The sequence below is a fragment of the Camarhynchus parvulus genome, chromosome 1A (assembly GCF_901933205.1).
Source record: "Camarhynchus parvulus chromosome 1A, STF_HiC, whole genome shotgun sequence".
NCBI classification, from domain to species: domain Eukaryota; kingdom Metazoa; phylum Chordata; class Aves; order Passeriformes; family Thraupidae; genus Camarhynchus; species Camarhynchus parvulus.
In genome coordinates this window covers 24,511,855-24,531,814 of record NC_044586.1, presented here as the reverse complement: position 1 = coordinate 24,531,814, position 19,960 = coordinate 24,511,855, and the positions used below count along the sequence as shown (strand labels likewise).

General features: G+C 43.3%; 1 protein-coding gene across 1 annotated transcript in view; it reads right to left on the bottom strand.

Moving 5' to 3' along the window:
• Positions 1–19,960, bottom strand: part of PLBD1 (phospholipase B domain containing 1) — a 44,231-nt gene continuing 24,271 nt past the window's right edge. Inside the window, exons 5-11 of the mRNA XM_030960726.1 lie at positions 18,767–18,931; positions 17,456–17,600; positions 10,285–10,485; positions 10,034–10,174; positions 6,076–6,261; positions 4,296–4,402; positions 1–2,854 (exon numbers count right to left, since the gene is read on the bottom strand). Coding sequence (XP_030816586.1) covers positions 2,687–2,854; positions 4,296–4,402; positions 6,076–6,261; positions 10,034–10,174; positions 10,285–10,485; positions 17,456–17,600; positions 18,767–18,931 — 1,113 coding nt within the window. The 3' untranslated portion in view covers positions 1–2,686. The remainder of the gene's footprint in view (positions 2,855–4,295; positions 4,403–6,075; positions 6,262–10,033; positions 10,175–10,284; positions 10,486–17,455; positions 17,601–18,766; positions 18,932–19,960) is intronic.

Below are 19,960 nucleotides of genomic sequence, written 5' to 3'. Positions count from 1 at the left end.
AAAGTAGAGCGAAGTGAGAATGTGAACGTGCATAACACTCGCTGTTTACTGCAGAGCAGCTCTGGCACACACTCCGTGGAAGGTCTGGAAAGTGCTACAGCCCCAGAGCACAGTCCATTTCTGCACACCACTGATGCTTCTAGTAAGGAAACTGAAAAAACCCCAGCAGTCAGCTGAGAAGCAAATCTGAGCTAGCAGCACAGCACCAGGACACTGCCAAAGGAATGCTGTTGGTTTCTCCCTGAAGTGCAGCCTGGCCTGGGCAGGCACTGGTACCATGCCCAGGTGTCTCCTGCTGTGACAGTCCATGGCCCCTGTTAGAGCTGAGGCTGTGCAGGGTATGACCACTAGAACCAGGAGGGGCAGGTTTGAAACTGAATTTCAGAAAAAGGGGATGGTAAAACATGTGAAAGCTTGTATTCCATGTGACAATTTTGATGGTCCTGCTGAGAGGAGTCATTTCCTCTAGGCATTGACTGAAGAGTATTTTTTCATAATGGCAAGAGAGATTTACCACTACAGCCTCCCACTTCCATCTCCCCACCAAGTCCCTCTTCAGCCAGACCTGGAAACCTGAAGAGTTAGAAGCCACAGGACTTGGAAAAAACCTGAAAGCAGGGTATGAAAAAGGTGGCAACTTCTGCCACAAATCCTCTGCTTAGAGCATACCTTCTTTTTTTTTATTCCAAGTGGCATCTGCAGAAGGAAATAAGATACTTTAAGACGTATTTAAACTTCATGTAGCTGTCTGTCAGTTCTTTCGCAGCCGCCTACAGGGCCATGCAATGCTATCAAAGCCTCGTCTGGTCACTGATGCAGCTGTGCAGGGAAGAGGAGCTGGACCCAGCTGCTGTGGTCAGGACTGGCAGATCAGCCCAGACTGGCCTGGCAACAAAGGAAGCACAAAGGACAGCACAGCCAGAGGAATGCAATGGCCTTTAGCAGCACAACCAAAGGCAACAAGTAGCCACAGTCACACAGATTGGAGTTCTAAGGCTCCCAAGGTCCCATTGGTGTAAATACTTACAGAAAGGCACTCTCAAAAGAAGAGCTCTGATTTCCCACAACTCTGGGTTGGAGCACAAAACAAGGTAGGAGGCTCAAGGTGAGAGAAAGGCAGAGCTGCCATTTCCACTGCATATTGTCATGTCATGGGCACATCACAAGTGCCACACAGCTCCACTCCCTGCAGGTGGAAGCATCTAGCTGTGTCCTGCGCCAACAACACTCTTCACTGCAGCAATCCATCGACAATTTCCTGGTCCCTGGGGACCAACTTTTAAACAGTACTTCTCCAGTTGTATTTTTATATAAAACTATGTGAAAAAGCAGTAAATTCATCCTGCAGTATTGCTGCATTGTCTAGGAGTGACAGTGAAATCAAGCCATCCTCCTGTGCTTACAGTTTCAAAGCAGCTGATTCTTGGTCCTCTGCTTGCTGGCAGCTCAGATCCTTGCAGCACTCTTCATGACCCAGATCCATTCCTTCAGTGTCCTCCTTAATGCCTGCTGCAGCCTGTTCAATCCAGGTCAATCCAATCTGGCAGTGGCTCCACCACCACATGGAGGAGGTCTCTGCACACAGTATCTCACACCTACCTCCTACCTCAGCAAACAAATCACTTCAGTCCCTTCATGAATTTTTCATCATCAACAGCTTTGCTGTAACTTCAGGTGTCCCTCTTCCCTTGGCAAAACTCACCCTTACAGTGACAGCCAAATATTTAGCTAGAACCTCACCCAGTAACTTGCTCCCTTCCCCATCACACAAGCTAAACACTAGAGGCTTCATTAAAACCTCACACTGCTCATCATTCTTCACCTTCATAACACAGGGCAGTGCTGTGCACTATTTAGCTTGGACCATCAAGGACATGAGGAAAGAGTTGTTTATTTTGTTTTACTTAATTACACATAGAACATCTAGCACAAAACAGCCTAGTGATTCAACTCCTTGGTGTAAACACAGGTAGCTAAGAGTAGCCCTGGCCCCACAGCTGAGAGAGCAGACAAAGATGCATGGGCTGATCCATTCCAAGAGAGAGATCCCTTGTAAGAGATCCATTGCATTACATTTCTGTCCCTGCAGCCTGGGTTGGAGGCATTTCCAAAGCATCAGACCACTTCCCTTCACCCTCTTTTGCAGCCTGACATTGCCAGCTGCTCTGGCCACACAAAGGAAGTCTTGACAGTGCCACTGAAAGTCACATCCTGTACAGAACAGACTGATCTGCCACAGAGAACACGTGCTTGATGGGAAGCAACTTGCAGCACCCTACTCAAACAAAAGGCAGACATCAAGCCAGCATTGAGGTAAGGCCAGCACAGCCCAAAGCAGCAACCTGGTTTGGCCCAGCTACTACCCAGAAACAGATCATTCTCACAGGTGGCATTGCTCCTCACTCCTGCTCTGGGAACAGCTGTGATGATGGCTCAGATCAACAGAAAGCTCTGCCACCTGCTTCTCATCAATCCCAGTCAGAGGAAGGGCCACTGAAACAGCTCAGAAGAAAGGAACATGCTTTGGGCTGCAGAGAAGCAGCCAATATCAGTACAAAGTGCGTAGCAGGCAGGACATGGGATGGGAGGTATAAGGCACAGGGATGCGGACATCCAGGTCGATTTATTACACAAGAAATAAAATTTCCATTTAAAAAAAATCCACTTGTGGATGTTGGCACTGGTTTTACAGGATGGGCCTCATGGTGACAAAACCGAAGTTGTAGGACTCAGGCAGGCCCTGGTGCCGCGTGCCGTTGAAGCGTCTCCAGCTGAAGACCGGCAGACCGCCCTGCACCGGAGGGCCATTGATGGCCGAGGCCGTGAACGCTGCAGCCAGGCGGAAATCCGACACCTGGAACAAAGGACAGGAACCCGGGGCAAAAGGGCAGCGTGAGGCTTGGCACATCCCCATCCCAGCCAGCAGGAGCAGCTCCGGGAGATTTGATTATAAGGTGAGGGAAGAGAGCAGAGGGAAACACACACAGGCAGCAATTCCTCCCCTGCGCAGAGGCATCTCCAGTCACGCAGCAGCCAGTGCTAAAGGGCACCAGCAAACCACAAGCCCACACTTGGCCCTTGCCAGGCTGGAAGAGCCAGAGCACCTGCCCTCAAGGACAGCCCTCCCTGATTTTATCGGGCTGCAGCAGGCGGATGAGGGGTCTGCACTAAGTTCTGCTGCATGTTGAGCACTTGGGCCATCCCCTGGGGCATGTCAGGAATGGAGAAAGGCAGCAGAGTTAATATTGCTACCCAGGCTCTGCACTGCTCCTTCATGGTCTCCAAAGAGGTCCCAAGCCTGCTCCATCTTCCCAAACTCAGACACTAAATGTGTTGGTAGGGTTTATAACTAGAACAGGTTTGGCCTGTGCTCTGGGTTATTTCTTTCCCCTCTTAGGTCTCCCATTCCACCTCCAGCCCAGCCCATTCCCCTTGTCTAACTGTGCTGGCTAAGGCACTGCTGCAGGCATTGACCACTGCCTTACCAGACCCCTCTACAAAGCCATTCTCTGCATTCCTCTTGTATTACCCAGCTCTGGGAGTCTCCCACTACTGTCCACTGCAACACAGAGCTGGCTGGACACAGCACTGGAGACACCAAAATAGCCTCCCCAGTTCCATCCTAGCAACCAAACTAGTAATCCAAAAATGCAGCAGGCTGGACCCCACAGGATAAAACACTGTACAACTTTTCAACACAGCTGCTAACTTGGGCATTGCTCTTCGGGGTGAAAACATCACATAACCTGCCTAAAATAAATGCTGTTTTCTCCGGGACAGTGGGTCTAAGGATTTTCCCACATACCCCTAAAATGCAAAGAGATCTTCACCAAACTTTTCAGAAAGCAGTTTTGCAGAGAGGTGGAGCCCCAGAGTAGGGTGGCTTACTAGAGAGCCAGGCTTTTGTAAACCTAAAGTGAGACTGCAACCCCTTTCCTGTGGGCTCTGGGAGGCACCCACAGAGTTCTAATGAACAGGACTGAAGACTCATTTCCTGCTGTAAGGCTTTGGGGTTTAACTCCTGAACACCACAAGCTCCCATGGATTAAGTTGTTTCATATACCTCCCCCTGTATCCTGTGCCACTGTGCCAGGACTGATGTCAGGGACAGGAAATGAGACTCTGCAGAGAATTCTCATCTGAGGAGGTGCCCAAGCACTGGGACAGCATGAAAAGAGGGAACAGACATGCCTGGCCATGCTTGGCCTGGTGCGGGGAAGCATGCTACAGGTGTGACAGGAGCACAAACAGGCTGCAGCCAACATTCAGCAGATATTGGAACTGAGGTAATTTACCTTGGAGTCATAGCAGCCTGCAGGCACTGGTATAGAAGGATTCAGGTCTTCCCGGCAGCAAATGGTGTTGCAAGGATTGTGTTCAGCATAAGGATCATGCTGATAGTCTGGGGTGAAATGTGGTGGGAAGAGCAGAAGAAAAGAAAAAAAAGTTAGCCCACTCACAAAAAGCTGATGCCAAGTACTGGAGCCACTAAAAACTGGATAACTGCACTCTCACATTGCTTTTGTGGTTCTCCCTAGGTACCAGCTACAGGACATTAAGTAGATAAGCTCCTAATTCAAGACCATACAGCTACTTCTGCATCCCAGGGGCACCACTGCCAACCTCTAACCACAAATATCTGCAATTCCACCTGATGAAATTCCACATGACAAAAGCTTGTACAAACTTTGTCAGGAGAGAAAAGCAGAAGAGAAAGGGAAGTGGCAGGTTGGGGAGGCAGGCAGGGAGAGAGAGAGGGGGAAATGCAGCAACAAGAGCCTTTGTTTTCCTGTTCTGGATTAAAATAAGTGTAGAGAAGCAAAACCTTTGAACACCCACTGCAGTAACTGCAAGCCAGGAGGGGAAGGTGGTGAGCTCAGCGTCTACGAGCATGCTGCTACTCACAGCCCAGACAGGAATGACACCCCACCCTGGGAGAGGCCTCCCAAACCTCAAGTCCAGTAATCAGCAAGCTCCCTATAATTGGGAATAAAAATATAGCATCTAAAGCTATCAATACTCTGAGATGGGCTTAGCCAGAAGTTAATTAAGCTGGGTTTAATCCAGTTAAGGAGAGCCCTGTCAGGAAAAAACAACAGAGCATTACCTACTGTCCTGGTTCAACCCCTGCTGGCAACTAAGTACTACACAACTGCTCATCCACATCCCTCCAAGCCCTAACCCTCATGGGATGGGGAGAAGAATTGGAAAAAGGTAAAAACCATGGGTTGAGATAACAACAATTTCAATAAGTGAATTGTTAATAATAAGAATTAAAAAGGAGAGGGAGGGCAAGAGAAAAAACCCTTAGAGAAAGAAGTGATTCACAATACAATTGCTCACCACCTGCTGACCAATGCAATGCCCATCCCTGAGCAGGGATCAGCCCCTTCCAGCCAATTCCCACAGTTTACACAGTAAGTATGAGGTTCAATGGTATTGAATATCCCTTTGGCCACTTCAGGTCTGATGTCCTAGCCTTGCTCTGCCAGCTTCTTTGCATCTGCTCGCTGGCAGAGCATGGGAAACTGAAAAGTCCTTGACTTATCAACAAGTAAAACACCTGAGTTTAAATAATACTTGAACTATCAACATTATTGTCATACTAAATCCAAAACACAGTACTGTATTAACCACTAAGAAAATTAACTCTATCCCACCTGCACAAGACCATTTGCCTGAACATGGATAAAAACCTTAAGTTTTACACTAAATTCTCTGGTCTGATCACATCTAACTGTTGATTAGGATTTTAAAGTTTTCAAGATTGACAGGCTGTAGATGTATTAGGTGACAGCAATCCATGAGGTCTCTTGGAGTACTCTCTCTTGGAGTTAGAAGCTTTCTGGAAAAGTCAAATAACAAGTCCAAGGGGCCTTGCTCTTGTTAGAACAACTTAAGCCCCATTTCCTACCTCCAAAGTAAGCTTGTGTAACATTTTTGCTTTGTGTGTATTCTGCATTTAGGACAATATAACTGATCTGTATGTGAGGCTGCAGCTTCCCACTATAATCCAAGAAATAAAAGTAACTCTGCTTATTAAGATCAGCTCCACAGCACATAAACGTGTCTTACTGTTGTATCTCATGATGTACTTCATGCTTTCCAAGTTGGTCACCTTGCCCTGGTCTCGACGGAAGATTTTGGCTCTTGGAGCAAGCTCATAGGAGAAATCCATGCCGTACTTGACAACGTATGATGCATAACCACTGAGATTGTAAATCTTTTCATGGAAAGGGATATTGTATGAAGGCCAGTAACCTGCCAGAGACAAACTCCAATCTGTTAATCACTTGGAAAAGCTGGATGCTCTTGCTTGTATCAGAAAAGAAAATAAATAATCTTCCATGTTGCCTTGCCTCAGCAGCATGTCGAGGAACAACACAGAAAACTGGTTTGAACACAATAAGGCAACAGTCACTGGCAAGACCAGGGTCGACTCCCAGCGGAACACCAGTGGAGACTGCGTACCCAGGCAACCCGCCCCCAGACTTCCAGCCTCAGGACTCATCCTGCAAAACAGCTGAGATCAGACTTGCAGGAGCCTGAACATGCAGCATGGCCACAGCCCTCTGGCAGAGGTTTTCCTGCTGAACCTTAAAGGACTGCACAATCATTTACCTCCACCAAACTTCACAGTGAGAGGCCTCAAGTGGCTCCGGTTTTGCCCCCTTCCCATCTCACCAAAGCAGAACAACACAGCATGCTGAGAGGTCAGGGAGGGACTGACACAAAGACTCACAAACACACGGAGACCACAGACACTTGGGGTGAACAGGAGGCAGGCCAGCACACACACACTTTGTGCAGCACACACAGCCATAAAGAAAAATGGGCGATTGCTGCACATTTGGCAGTAGCTGCCTTTGAAGATTAAGAAGTGATTGATCAGCGGAGCAGAGCCTTGCTTTAACTTTTCCAAAAGCAATCCTGAACAAAACTGCCTGAAAGAAGATCACTGTGGAAAGCTCTTGTAAAGAGCCAGGAGACCTTCCAAGTCAGAATCTGGGTACAGGAAGTCCTAGAATATATAAGAATAGATAACTATACTTTCACATTTAATTTTTTCTATTTTTTAGGCAGCAAGTATATAACATGAGCTAGGCCCAAAAGTAGCACACTTTCAAGTTGTCTCCAAAGCACTAACATTCCCTTGTTGGTTCATTCTCAAATCACACACATCAGGAGTTGGCTTAGAGATTTACTATCTAGGTACTGGTAAATGCAGGCCTCCACATAATAAAAGCAGCCCAGCACAGTGTGAGGAGGCTGGTGTAAGATGCTCAAGAAAATCAACTGGAACTCACTGGGAGCAATACACACAAATACAAACCAAACTTCCTGAAGGATATGCAGACAGCATAAGCAGTGGAGCACTGTCTAAAATGGAGGCCTCACCAGCTTGGGTCCTGCCTAGGGTAGGGAAGACAGGGTATTCCTGTCTGCTGGCATTTGCTTACGTGACCTAGAGCCTACCTGAAGGAAACAGGTTGTGTACAGGCTGTGTTGTAATACAGGCGTCCTCCAGAAATGAGCAACTTGCCAGCCTGTAACGACGCAGGCTGGAGGACACGGATACATCAGCTTCCAAACCAGCAAGGTTTAGCTGTGATTCAAAAAGGTGCTGTTGTCTCACATGAACGCAGTGTGTACAGATGACCCCTTTCTCCCACCTGGAAAAACTTGTTAAAATTGCTAAAACAGAGAAAGCTATTAAAGTTCTCCTCCAGCAAGAGCTCTTCTGTGTCTCAGGCTCTGCAAGACTGCAAATCCCATGCAAAGAGTGCAGCAGTCAACCTAAGCCAGGCTTTGCCCAAGGGCTGCTATAAGCCAGTGAAACCCGGTAGAGTGCGCAGTGACAAAAAAAAAGTCAAGAGAGACTGTGAAGTTGAAAGGAAGGGATGACATGAAGGCAGCAAAAAAATCCCTGAATCAAAATGCTTTCCTCCTCTGCACTTAGAGAACAAAAGATACCAGCAATATGGAGAGACAGAGCAATAAGAATATTGCACATATGGTGGAAAAACTCAGATCCCAGGCTTTGCTCTGATGTGTTGCTTTTGATATACTACTCATTCGTCATCAAGAAACATGAACTGCAGCCTATTCCTGTGACCTATTCCTTCTCTTGAGACAGTGCTTCCCTCCCTCACCTCCTCTAAAGGATTTCTGAGCTTTCTTTGTCAATATACAGAAAGCACCCGGACACCTCTGCCGGGAAAGGGCAATGTAAGAGATTCCTGGTATTGAGAACTCATCCGCACTGCCCTACAAAAACGACAGAAGCCATAAAGAAAAAAAATCTTTCAATTTTCAAGCCTGCATAAGGAAATGCTTCATTTTTCCTCAGTACAAGGTTTACTACAGCAAGGTTTACTGGTTTTGTTCACCTGAGATTTCAATTCTCATTCTCTGCTGTTTCTAGGTTTATGCTTCAAAGAGACTTAAAAAGCAGAGGCTGGTGGCAAACTCACTCTGACCAAACTAGCGTGCCCAAAGTGCATTATCTTGGGACACCTGCTACATGGCAATGATGAAACTTGCCAGGGTCAGCTATTCTACAAAGACTTTAAGCCAGCATTGCTCTTGAGAAAGATAAACCTCCTTCACCCGAGCTGCTCCAAGCACCTGGGAACAGGGCAGGGGCCTTGATGGGACTTGTCTGGTGTCCTGCATGGCACGGAGGAGTTCAGATCTGCTGCTTACAGCAGCTGAGGTCTCCAACTGCACTTTGGCAGGGCTTAGTTCACCCTGTGTGTTGAAGGCTGTCCTCCTAATGTTTAAATTCCCAGAGACTGACTGCTCTGTTATCCAGTATGCACAAGGTACACTTAGATATCTGGGAAAAGACATACTGTAGGTATGAAGTACTGTGTAACCTCTAATACATGCTCCCACCTTTGAGAACAGAGCAGCTACACCATCTCAGAGGGAAGAAGTGGTCACTGTGTGCCCAAGCCCAGGAGTTGGGCTCAGTCCTACAGAGAATGCCACACAGCTGCTCCAAAATCATTGCTGAAAAGGAACGCAAGGTACCTGCCAAGCCTGGCCCCTCTGCACAGGTATAGCAGAGCCATGCTGGGGCTGCAATGTTTCCAGCGCCAGAGCTAGAGGGTCTCTATCAGCTTCTTTGCATCCCATGCACAACACAGCACTGAGAAGCCCAAGGCAAAGGAAGCCAAAAGAGACTGACAATGTGACAATGCCTGGAATAAGCCAGAACTTTCCAAGAAGCTAGACACAAGGAAAAATTTCAAAGAGAACCAACCCCAGCTGCTAACATAGACAAATTTCTCATCATTTTGATGATGAGCAATTCATCAATTTATCCCCTCAGCATGTGATTAGGGGAAGGGGCACAAAGCAGAAGACACACTTAAGGCTCAGGCTTTTTGTTGATGTTGTAAGTGTCTAGTAAACACTTGAAATTAAACCTGACCGTGAGTGTTCTGCTTGAAGATTTTTGTTTGTTTTCCATCAAGTTCTTGCTAATCTTGCTAGGGAATTAAAGAACCTTTTAAAAAGCAAATATTTATCAGAAAGCAGAGATCCAGAACAGTTCAAGAGATGAATTTAACATGGAACTTCTTTGGTATTCAAAATTTCATCTTCTTGCAGGGTGACCCACTCAACAATCGTTTTGAGTAGCCCACAGCATCACAGTTATTTAGTACTGTCCCAAACAGATCTCACATTTTCCCTCACTGGTCTCTACAACAGGGCAAAATAATACCAGAAAAAAGGCAAGGATGCAGATAAACAAAGAGACAAAGTCTATTTTTCCCTCCTCTGCTTCTAGTAGACACAGATGCTTACTGCATTGCTGCCACAGCATACCAGATAAATGAATAGATTGAAATTGATCCAGATGCAGAGGGATGCTCACACAAAGCTGACGGTTGCTCACACAAAGCTTCCTTACTTTAAACTCAGGACTAGTGTTCAACAAACCCTTCCCTGGTACAAAACACAATTCTCAGTTGACATAAAGAGACGGTTTTCCTAAGCCCATAACTACTATAGGAGCTATTACCTTTCCGGAGAACATTTGTTTGATCAGAATACTCCACAAGGGTTGGGATCTGCTCAATGATGTACAATGCACCATCATCAAGACTCCTCTGCAGCTTGACCTTCTTCAGGTCTAGAACCATGTACTGATTGTTGTAGGTTCCTGGGTACGAGAACAGAGAGAGTTACATGTCCTGCCAAAGGAAGGAAACAAGCACAAGAGGTAGAGGGAACACATATTTTTTCCTAAGATGCATATGCAGGTGTACTTACCAGAGTTGCAGTTGGAGAAGGTCTCTGCCCAAGTTTTGCCGTCATTTGCCATCATGTTGGCAATGCGGACCCTCTGCCAAGCTAGCAAGGATTCAGGCACCACTTGCTTAAGGAGGGTTTCATTATAAACACTGTTGGTAGTCTGCAACATTACCAAGCCGCTGCCCAGTATGTAAAAGTCATCCAGGGACACCAAAAAGCCTTAAAAAGCAGTAACACAAAACTTGTTATCTTTGTGAACCTTTGATATATTCATAAAACAAAACAGAGATAAGTCATGAGGATATGGATGAGTCCATGTGTATGTGAACTCAAACTGTACAAAGATTAAAGATGAGGTAGTAACTTCTGCAAGGGCTTTGGGCCCACCTGTCAACACAGTTTGAAATGAGAAACTGTCATGCTTTCAAGACACCTAATTCTTTGTCTAAAGCATTTGCTTTGTGTTTGTATGCCAAGCCTGGAAGCTTCTCCATTAGTCAACCTATGTCTTATGCTAAGGATTACATATCCTAAATGCCTGTCAAGTGTTTGTTTCTAACAAAGAAGTGAACTAAAATATATAAAAATTCAACAATGAAAACCAAAGCAAAGTACAAACTCCACAAAAACACTTTCATCAACCAGTATCAGTTTTAGATTTTAACTCTGTAAAGACAACATAAATTCATTTAATTAATTAGAATTAATCCCCTTAATTAACTCCTTCTGTATTAAATCAAGCAGAAAAATCTTCCTTCTAGTTTAATCTTTTCCTAAGTATTCTTAAAAGCATCTCAAGACATGGGCATCTCTTAAATCATAAACCACATCCTGTATATGAGGAGAAGTTCTACCTACTCCTCTTCCTGACATGTTGTCACAGGGGTTTTTTATTCCTGCCAGCTCTGCAAAGTCAATACAGCGATGGATCTGTGGACAGGATTCCCTTCCTGGTTACATGCCAACAGAAGTGCTAGGTCCAGTTGCAAACCCTTTGCCAGGAAGTGGCATACAGAGCTGCAAAGGTCAGCTATATGCCTTGGATAGTATGGGGACTACTTGCACTGCAGAAATAACTTGGCCTTTAGATTACTCAGCAGGTACGTGGCTGCCAGGCTGGGGAAGAAAGGTTGTTAAGCAAGCTGGTCATGGGGAAGTCATGCAGAGCCAAAATTCTTATTAAGAAGTTTTTAATAGCATCAGTCTTCAAAGAGTACAAAATGCTAAAATGCTGTGTTACACCATAATAGTTGAGCTCCTCTATGAAATCTTCCACAGCAAACTTTATTAACACAATCTGCAAAGGTCACCAACCTATGACAGCAAGAGAGACAACCCAGCTCTGCCTCCTGTTCCTGGATTTTATCAAAAGGCAGACCACCTTAAAGCAAAAGTAATGTTTAAGGGCTCTAGTTGAGAAAAATTTCTTTAAAGAAGCAAGTTCTCAAATTAGAACAGATCCAGGAAAATACACTGTGTGGACATCTGTTCTCTAAAAAAAATCAGTATAGAATAGACTGAGCACCCTGGCATCTGGTATTACTCATGGAGAGAGAGGCAATACATTATGTACATTATCAGCAGAGATCTCCCTCAAATAAGTAAGGAAACGAGAAACATCCTAAACTTGGCTCTGCCAGTCTATTTTATACAAGGACATGGGATACTCTAGCAATAATCTGCTGCATAACAAGTCAAGTGGTGCTTGATCAAACACAGGCAATAATTGAAATTGTTGAAACAACTGTGATGTGAATTAAGCATCAATTCCTGTGGGTGATGCCAAGTGTCCTACTTCAAAACAAACCAAGTAATTTCTCTCTTCAATTTCAATCAACAGCTGAGATAGAACAGAAAAACTTGACTCAAAACAAGTGCTAACACAAGGAATGATGCTGAATTAACTGAAGATTGAACTCTATAATTCAAATAAACTGCAAAGCTCAGCTAAGCTGAAAAGAAGGGGATTTCCTTCTGGGCCTTAGTATTTACCAAGTTTTATCCTGAAATGTTTTATAACACAACATGCCCTCCATGATACACCATTACTAACTTAATAATTCCAAGATTATTTTGATTTAAGGCATAGGCAACTCTGAAACAAAGGGAAGCTAAAACACAAGCAACAGGTTACCCATGCTAAAGATATCCAGAAAAATAAAACCTGGGTAGAGAAGTCTAGAGAAATCAGCAGATGTTTGATGTCCTCTTGAGCCATTCTTCTAAGTGTGTATGAGAATCTGTTGTAATTGAAGGTGTTATCTCACTGTACACTTCTTCTGTTTTTCCTGTAAAACCATCTCTGCAAACTCACCTCCCATTTTTGTTAGGAACATTCAGTCAAATTTGGTTTGTTTTATTGTTTTTTGGGGGTTTTTAACCCCTCCCTCCAATGAACCTGACAACACTACAGAGAAACAAGCAAAAGTACTTCTGATTGCATTTTCTGGACCTGATCCATTTAGATTTCATTTCCAAATGCCACTGGAAAATGGAAGTTTCCAGAACATGGAGTTTCACTCACCATGACATTAATCAGCCAAGCAAAGCATTTTTTGCAATCTGAGCCACAGTGCTCTCCAGAAATTCAGCAGATCAAAGAGCACGTGGGTGGCAGCACGTTCCGGGATACTATTGTTCTGATAGAGGTAGACTGCTGCTTTCTGAACCAGACAGCATCAGCTTTTTTGGTGTTTCAAAAGGTCACTGTGCTCTTTCAAGTGTAGCAAGGGTCAGCTTTACAGGCTGGAAGTCAAAGCTATGCGATCTAGCCCACCTCTCAGGGATGGGAGTAGCTCCTGGCTGAGATGCCCAATGCTCTCTGGTGTATAAACACATTTGAATATGGGAAAATAAAGATATTCTCTGGATTGGCAGACAATCAGCAGCTGCTTCTCATGTCAAGACTGAATACCCATCAGCTGCCTCCCTTCCATTTGCACATCTCTCCTAGGCACTAAGAAATAGCACATACCACATTATAGCTCTGCTCTCATCTCCAAAGTTCACCAGACACTTTCCTTTGCTTCCCTCCAGGTTTTAAAGAGATGCTGGAGGAAGCAGGAAATGGTCTGGCAATACTTCATGAGCAAGGTATTCCTGAGGACAAAGGCTACCACCTTTTCCATGGTTTGTTCCTCACAGCTCTTCCTCAAGCTGTGGGGAAGGATTATGCTGCATTAACACCAGATTGCTTCAAAGCAAGGGACACAAACTACCTCTCTCTCCTGCCTTAGCATGGATAGATAGATAGATAGATAGATCGATCAACAAATAGGTATGTATATGACATGTATAGTCACACATCAAGACAACTTGTGCCATCTTACTCCCACATCACCACCTAGCTCAACCCAGAAAGATCCCAATAACGGACCAGAGGAGGAAAGGTGGAAGTAAAAGTCTTCAACTGTTCTTCTTCAGCTGTTTTGTTTCAGCTGCTAAAATCAAATTAACATACTTTAAAAGACCGTGTCTCAGCACAGAGAAGGTAGTTCACTATCCAATCCAGAGTGCTTAGTCAAAATTGCACATTCCTGCTCTTAAATGGAGTTCAAAAGAGTTCCATCCAAATGGATGAAAATCCTGGAAGCTGCAACCCCCCTGCTATCCTAAGAAAAACATAAATTTTATCAGTTAGTTTGGCTCATTTCTTTGAATGCCTCAATGGGCAGTGTAAAGAATTGATCAGAGGTGAGGAGGGAAAGGGGCACAGAGGAAGGAGAAGTGCAGGTTCCTGTCTGATCCACCACAAGATATGTGGCACAAAACACAGAACCTACCTTGTCTCTATCACTTCCTTACTCCCTTCACATGAGCACAGCTTCATTCAACATTTGTGAGGAACAGTAACATTCTCTGTACAATTTCAGTTCTCTCTGCTATGCATTGATTCACAAGCCACAGGAAGTACTCATGTCCAGAGCTTGAAGAAGACAATGAAGCTCAAGCTTTCAGTTCAAAGACATTCCTCCTTTCCAAAGGTTCACAGAACTGTCCTACATGCAGCTCTGCAGACAAAGACTATGAGCAGAGTTCAAGTGAGAATTAAGGTGAGGTAGTGTGGAAATGAGCAGCAAGTAAAGAAATCATTCTGTAAAAACAGAGATTACAACTCCCATTAATTCCCACTTGACTGTACCTCTGCAGGACTACTGCTGCTCTGAAGGGGAGAAAGCAGCAGAGAAGATATGCTGTTAACAATGGACATTAGAACTTGGTGGCAGAACACTGGTAACTGCTGGGGAAGCTGGGATGGACTCTAACTCCTGCCTGTCCTCCTACCTGCTCACTCACAACATGAGCAAAGAAGTGTAAGGCCCTCCAGCTGCACCACAATGCACACCCTAACACAAATCATGGTTAGTCAATAGCCTCAGAACCTCTAAACTGAGTCACAGCTAATATTAATTTTTGCAATCTAGTAGCCTATCTTTTGAAATTCAGAAATAAAGAAATAATATGGATAATTTTATTCTGTGACCCCAGGAGAAATTATGGATTTGGCATATTGCCTCTCAGAAGACAAACGACCCCTTAACATTTTCTGACACACCTTTTGGACAGCAGCATAGTTTTACTTTATATCCTATCTTACTGGATGACAACAATCTTTGAATAACTCAGTTAAGTGTCACTGAAGGCCTAGAAGGGCACCGGTCTTTTAGTGCTCTCTATTTCCTCCAGAAGTTAATAGATCTGTGTCCATAGGATCATGTTACTATTCAGGTGAGATTACTACATTGGCCTTTCTTACTGGTTCTTATGTCTATCAGGACAGAGACTAAAAGCAAGAACATTTATGCAAGTAGACATTACAATTGTCAGGCTGAACCATGGCCAGAAGCTGCAGATTCCAGAGTCAGATGCCCTGAAAATATCTCTCATCATAACATGGAGCAGAGGAATTTGGCAGCTGCCTCCTTCCTACGTGATGTCCCTGAAGCATTACTAGGCCAGTGCTTACTCATGCCATGGAAAACTGCAAGTCTGTGAACTACACCCACAGCTAATGCAATTTGCTGCAGTCAATGGACCATGCTTGTCTAGTGCTTGTGATAGCACCCTGTAATCAGTGAGCACCCTGAGCATACCACAGGCCTCTCAAACTTCACTGTAGCCATGGGAACCATGCTTTGCAACAGTTCTCTCTCATTTTGTTGGTAGAAGTACACCTTCCCACATCACTATGCCAGAGTCCACATGGCAATAGGAGGCTTTAAAATCAGCCACCTCTGCAAACTTCAGCATTCTCAGGGCAGCAGAGTGCCCTGGGATTTTGTATACCAATGAACAGACCCTCAACTGTCGCCCTGATTTTTTAAGATTTTCTAAGCCTTCTGATGTTTGCATTCTTGTAGCAAACTTTCTCACGCACTTTCTGTAAATAACTTATTGTTTTGCGTTCTTTTATGGAGGAGGAGAAATTTGACGGACTGTAGGTTTGTCCAGTGTCATTGGAGAGGTGGCACTTTCACCCTCCAATCCAGGGTCACTTTTGGAAAACTATAAATGTTGGAGTCAGAAAACAAACTTTCCCTTTTCTTCACCTTGAGAGCAGCAGTGTGTGCACTGGTGCTGTTTCGTGTCCTATAGTGACACCAACCATTTCAGCAAAGCAGTAGCTGATTTTCAGGTATCCTGCCACACACTATACTTTACCAGTCTCATAAAACCATAATATTTTTATTTCCTTATACAAAGAATCCACAAAAGGGGACAACTGAAAGACATTACCACAGACATCTACTAAAAATAAAATAATAAATGCTCTGTGCGGCTGATCATGACTCCCAGTTTTGAATCTGCAGCACAATGCAGCATACAACAGTTGCTAAAGAGAGCCACATTCTTGTCAAGGGTAGTGCTATCATCAGTATTTCAGCTGAGAGATATGAGAGCCAGAATAACCTCATGAACATTCACATGATGAACAGAGCTCAGAAACCTTTGCTTTCAACCAAATTACACAGGCTTAGCAAAATTCCTTGCAACAATCAAGTGAAATTCCTCAAGGCAATCACAGATAACTCAAGCTCTTGAAAGGCCTGTACACTCAAGAGACATTCAGACTACCTCTACCCCTTCCTTAAATTAAAAATCTCAGTTGTCAGAAAACACTGCATTCCTGAGGAGGGTCAGACCCCCACAGAAAAAGGCTTGTTTTCAATGTGAAATTAATGCACCTGCTTTTCAAAAAATTCTCCCAGTCACAGTCTCAGGAGCCCCTGCCATGAAGAACCTTGCCCTTACAGCAAAGCACCATTACTCAACAAAGCACATTTTGAAATCATCAGCCAACAAAATTTCATGAGAATGAGATAGTCTGATATGGTACTTACTTCATTTAAAATGTTTTATGAAGATTTTTCACTGTTTAGATATTTTTGAACTTGAAATTTCACCTCTAAAACCTTACACAATGTCAGCTCTAAGAGGGAGTTACAGATTTGCTTTGGTTTTTCACGTTCCTATTTCTTGGACCAAGAGCACATATTTTGCTCCTCAAACATTACTTGCTGGCAATTTCTAACATTTGGCCTAATCTTCCCAAAAGAATATTTTTCTAAATATTTTGGCTGGCTATATTACTAACACACCCAATAAGCATTAAAACATACTCTCCTCTGCAACAGCTTATAGAGCAGCTGGAAAAGGAAGATGTGGGGGGAAAGGGAAAAAAGCCCAAAAAACAACAAAACAACTGAAGGCTCCTGAACCCAAGATCAAAGAAGCCAACATACTTTCAAACAGCAAGCGTTTGATACTCAGTAATAATCCCATTACAGCACGAGTCACGTCACAGTGGTAAACAGAAGCGCTCAAAATTGTTGTTACCAAATATGTGAATGCTACAGGCATGGCAAGGAGTTCAGCACTTGAGATGACTGCAGACTACACAAGCAGAATTCAAAGCAGCATGTTTGTGCCAGAGGTAAAATATTTAACCAGTACTATTCAGAGCACTGAAGGTGATTAATCAACAACAAAAGACAATGACAACAATATCACGTTCAAGACAGAAAATTCAAGCTGGCATTTTGTCCTCTTGGTGGCTAAAAGTTCTAAGGTAGATTGAAGCCAGTGCTTGTTGAGTTACCATCCTTTTCACAGCCAGGACAGCTACAAGACAGTAAGGTGGTCCATGCCAAATTTAGTATCTACATAGTTTTCGTTTTCTTGACTTTACCTGGGTAACTACTGAATGAGACACGGCCGGTGCTGGTGTATGGATCAACTATATTGAAGTTCCAATGTTTATATATTCTCAGTGTGGCTGCATAAGTAAACCAGCTGGAATGGGCAAAAAATATATTCTCATATCCAGGTAGAACCTGGAAAACAGAAGCAGAAAGATTAATAATTTCAGACCCCATGATATTCTGCATGTTTTCTACTTGATAGAAACTGGGAGAACTAATTGTTTCAAGTAGTTTGATTAATTGCAATACTGAAGAAAGAGCAGATTCTTGTGCTTTTAGCTGTGTACTAAACGAATTTCTGAAACCTCTAGAAACAATTCTTGCCCATGTGTTGTTTTCCAAATAAAACACCGTGGTATAGGTTTTCCTCCATCATGGTATAGGTTTTCCTCCAGTTTCATTAGGAATATTTCTATTCACACATTCAAATCACATCTTTTCAAACATATCTGACATCAATATAAAACATGCTGTTTCTGTGAGAATTCCTCTGGCTCATTTTGAAGTGAAGTACAGAAGCAAATGCAAGTAAATTTAATTTGAAAAGGTAAATATATATGTTGATAGCACATCTCTTCAAAATATTTCCCTGGTTCTACGATTTGTTGTTTGCTCAGAAACCTCTTACTGTAAGCAAATACTTCAGTTCATGTTTCTCAATTTAAGGTGAGTATTGTTGCTCTTTGATACATGGACTCTCTGGATGCTGATTAAATCTTCTTAACAATTTTAACTGAAAAATGTAATTGCCAACATGATGCATCAGTCACTTATCTTAAAACTGTGGGGTTTTTCTCTGTCATCACTCCTACTACAAAGCCATTCAAAGGTATCACTATTAAGACAAAACATCAGCCACTTGCATCCATTTGTTTTTATGTTAGCACTATCCTTTAGTTTAAATAATCCTTTTCCTTTTTTTCCCTGCCTATTTGCCCAATGTATTTGCAGTCACTCACAACAACCCTTTTCAGACTTCACTTCTCTAGGTGAATGAGTTATTCTCATCTAGTCTCCTCTCCCTGGTAGTTCCTCATTCCCTAGTAGTTCTAGCAGCTTTTCAACATCGATCTCTGTGGTTTTGGTTTGTCTTGGTCTTTTCCCTCCCCTCGAACACAAGTGAGAAAAACTGGACTCAAAATCCTATAGAATCACAAATGACAACTGCATATATGCATCTTGACCATTGACAGAAGTCTCTTTATGCACATGCAACATGAACAGGGAAGACTCCAGAAATGCAGACTCATGACACTGCAAATCAAGACAGTCACTGGAGATTAAGTTCTGGTGCTCACCTTGATCAGTGCAGAGCAGTGTCCCATGTCCCACTGGTATCTCCCATGGCCTCCTGAATCCACATTGCACTGTCCACCCCGTGCAGAATAATCAAATAATGCAGGAATAAGGTCCAGCAGGTCTCCAACTGCATTCAGAAACTGGACATCAAAGTTGCTCAGTGGCTGAATAAAGGAGATGACAAAAAACACTTTGAGACAGAAAAACATCAAGACAGCCTCAGTGGTTAGAATTTTTCTTTTGCTCCAGAAGGAAGCTCTCGTATGGTCTATGAAATGCCTATTGACAAGGCCCAGATGGTCACACTCAGTATGGCACCAAGCACTGAGGAAACTTTCAGAATCTGGCCCTTGTAGTGGCATTACCAATGCTATGATTTCTGAGGCAAAAAGGAATATGTAACTGTAACTCAAGAAACCTTAGTGTGTGTTTACAAGTAGCATGCCAATCAGTCTGTTTTTACAGATTTACTGAGATAAAATTTAATTTTTTTGTTTAACTAGATGTCTTTGAAGTGTCTTCCACTAATGCTCTCGGGAGCTCTCAGACTTTTATAAACACTGCAATTTAAGACATCCTCAGGACTGAGGAGGAAGAAACAAATGAAGGAAAAAAATGGTAATAAATACCAATCAAACTAGCTGAATAAGGAAAGTCATCAAAAGGCACTCTGCTATGTGCTTTAGAAAACTCCTTATGATTGGAGGTAGCCAAGGTTAACAGGGTTAACTACACACATCTGGTTGTGCAACACGCTCTTTAGAACCTCCTCTTACTTTGCCTCTTCAAAAATAAGAGCTTAATAGTGGTTTAACCTCAGCCTTCAAATACTGTGTTCTAAATCTTTCCTGTTCTTGCTTTCACCATGCCTTTTGTTAAGGCAAGGCTTAAGAAAAAAGTCAGAACACACATCATTGTGGTGCTGTGAATAGTAATTTTATAATGCCACATAATCATTTAGCAAAGAAACGCATTACTTGCAATATAAATCACTGTTACTAAACCATATAGCTGACCTCTCTACAAACCCCAGTAAAGGGGGACAAGGAAAAATGAAAGTGTTAAATCCATTTACTTTTTATACAGAATAAAAGTAATTCTGAATATTTTTATATTGAATATAATATATTAAATATAAAATATCGAATTCTGAATTCTGTGTTATACATCTGCTACTTTGGCTGAAAGAATAA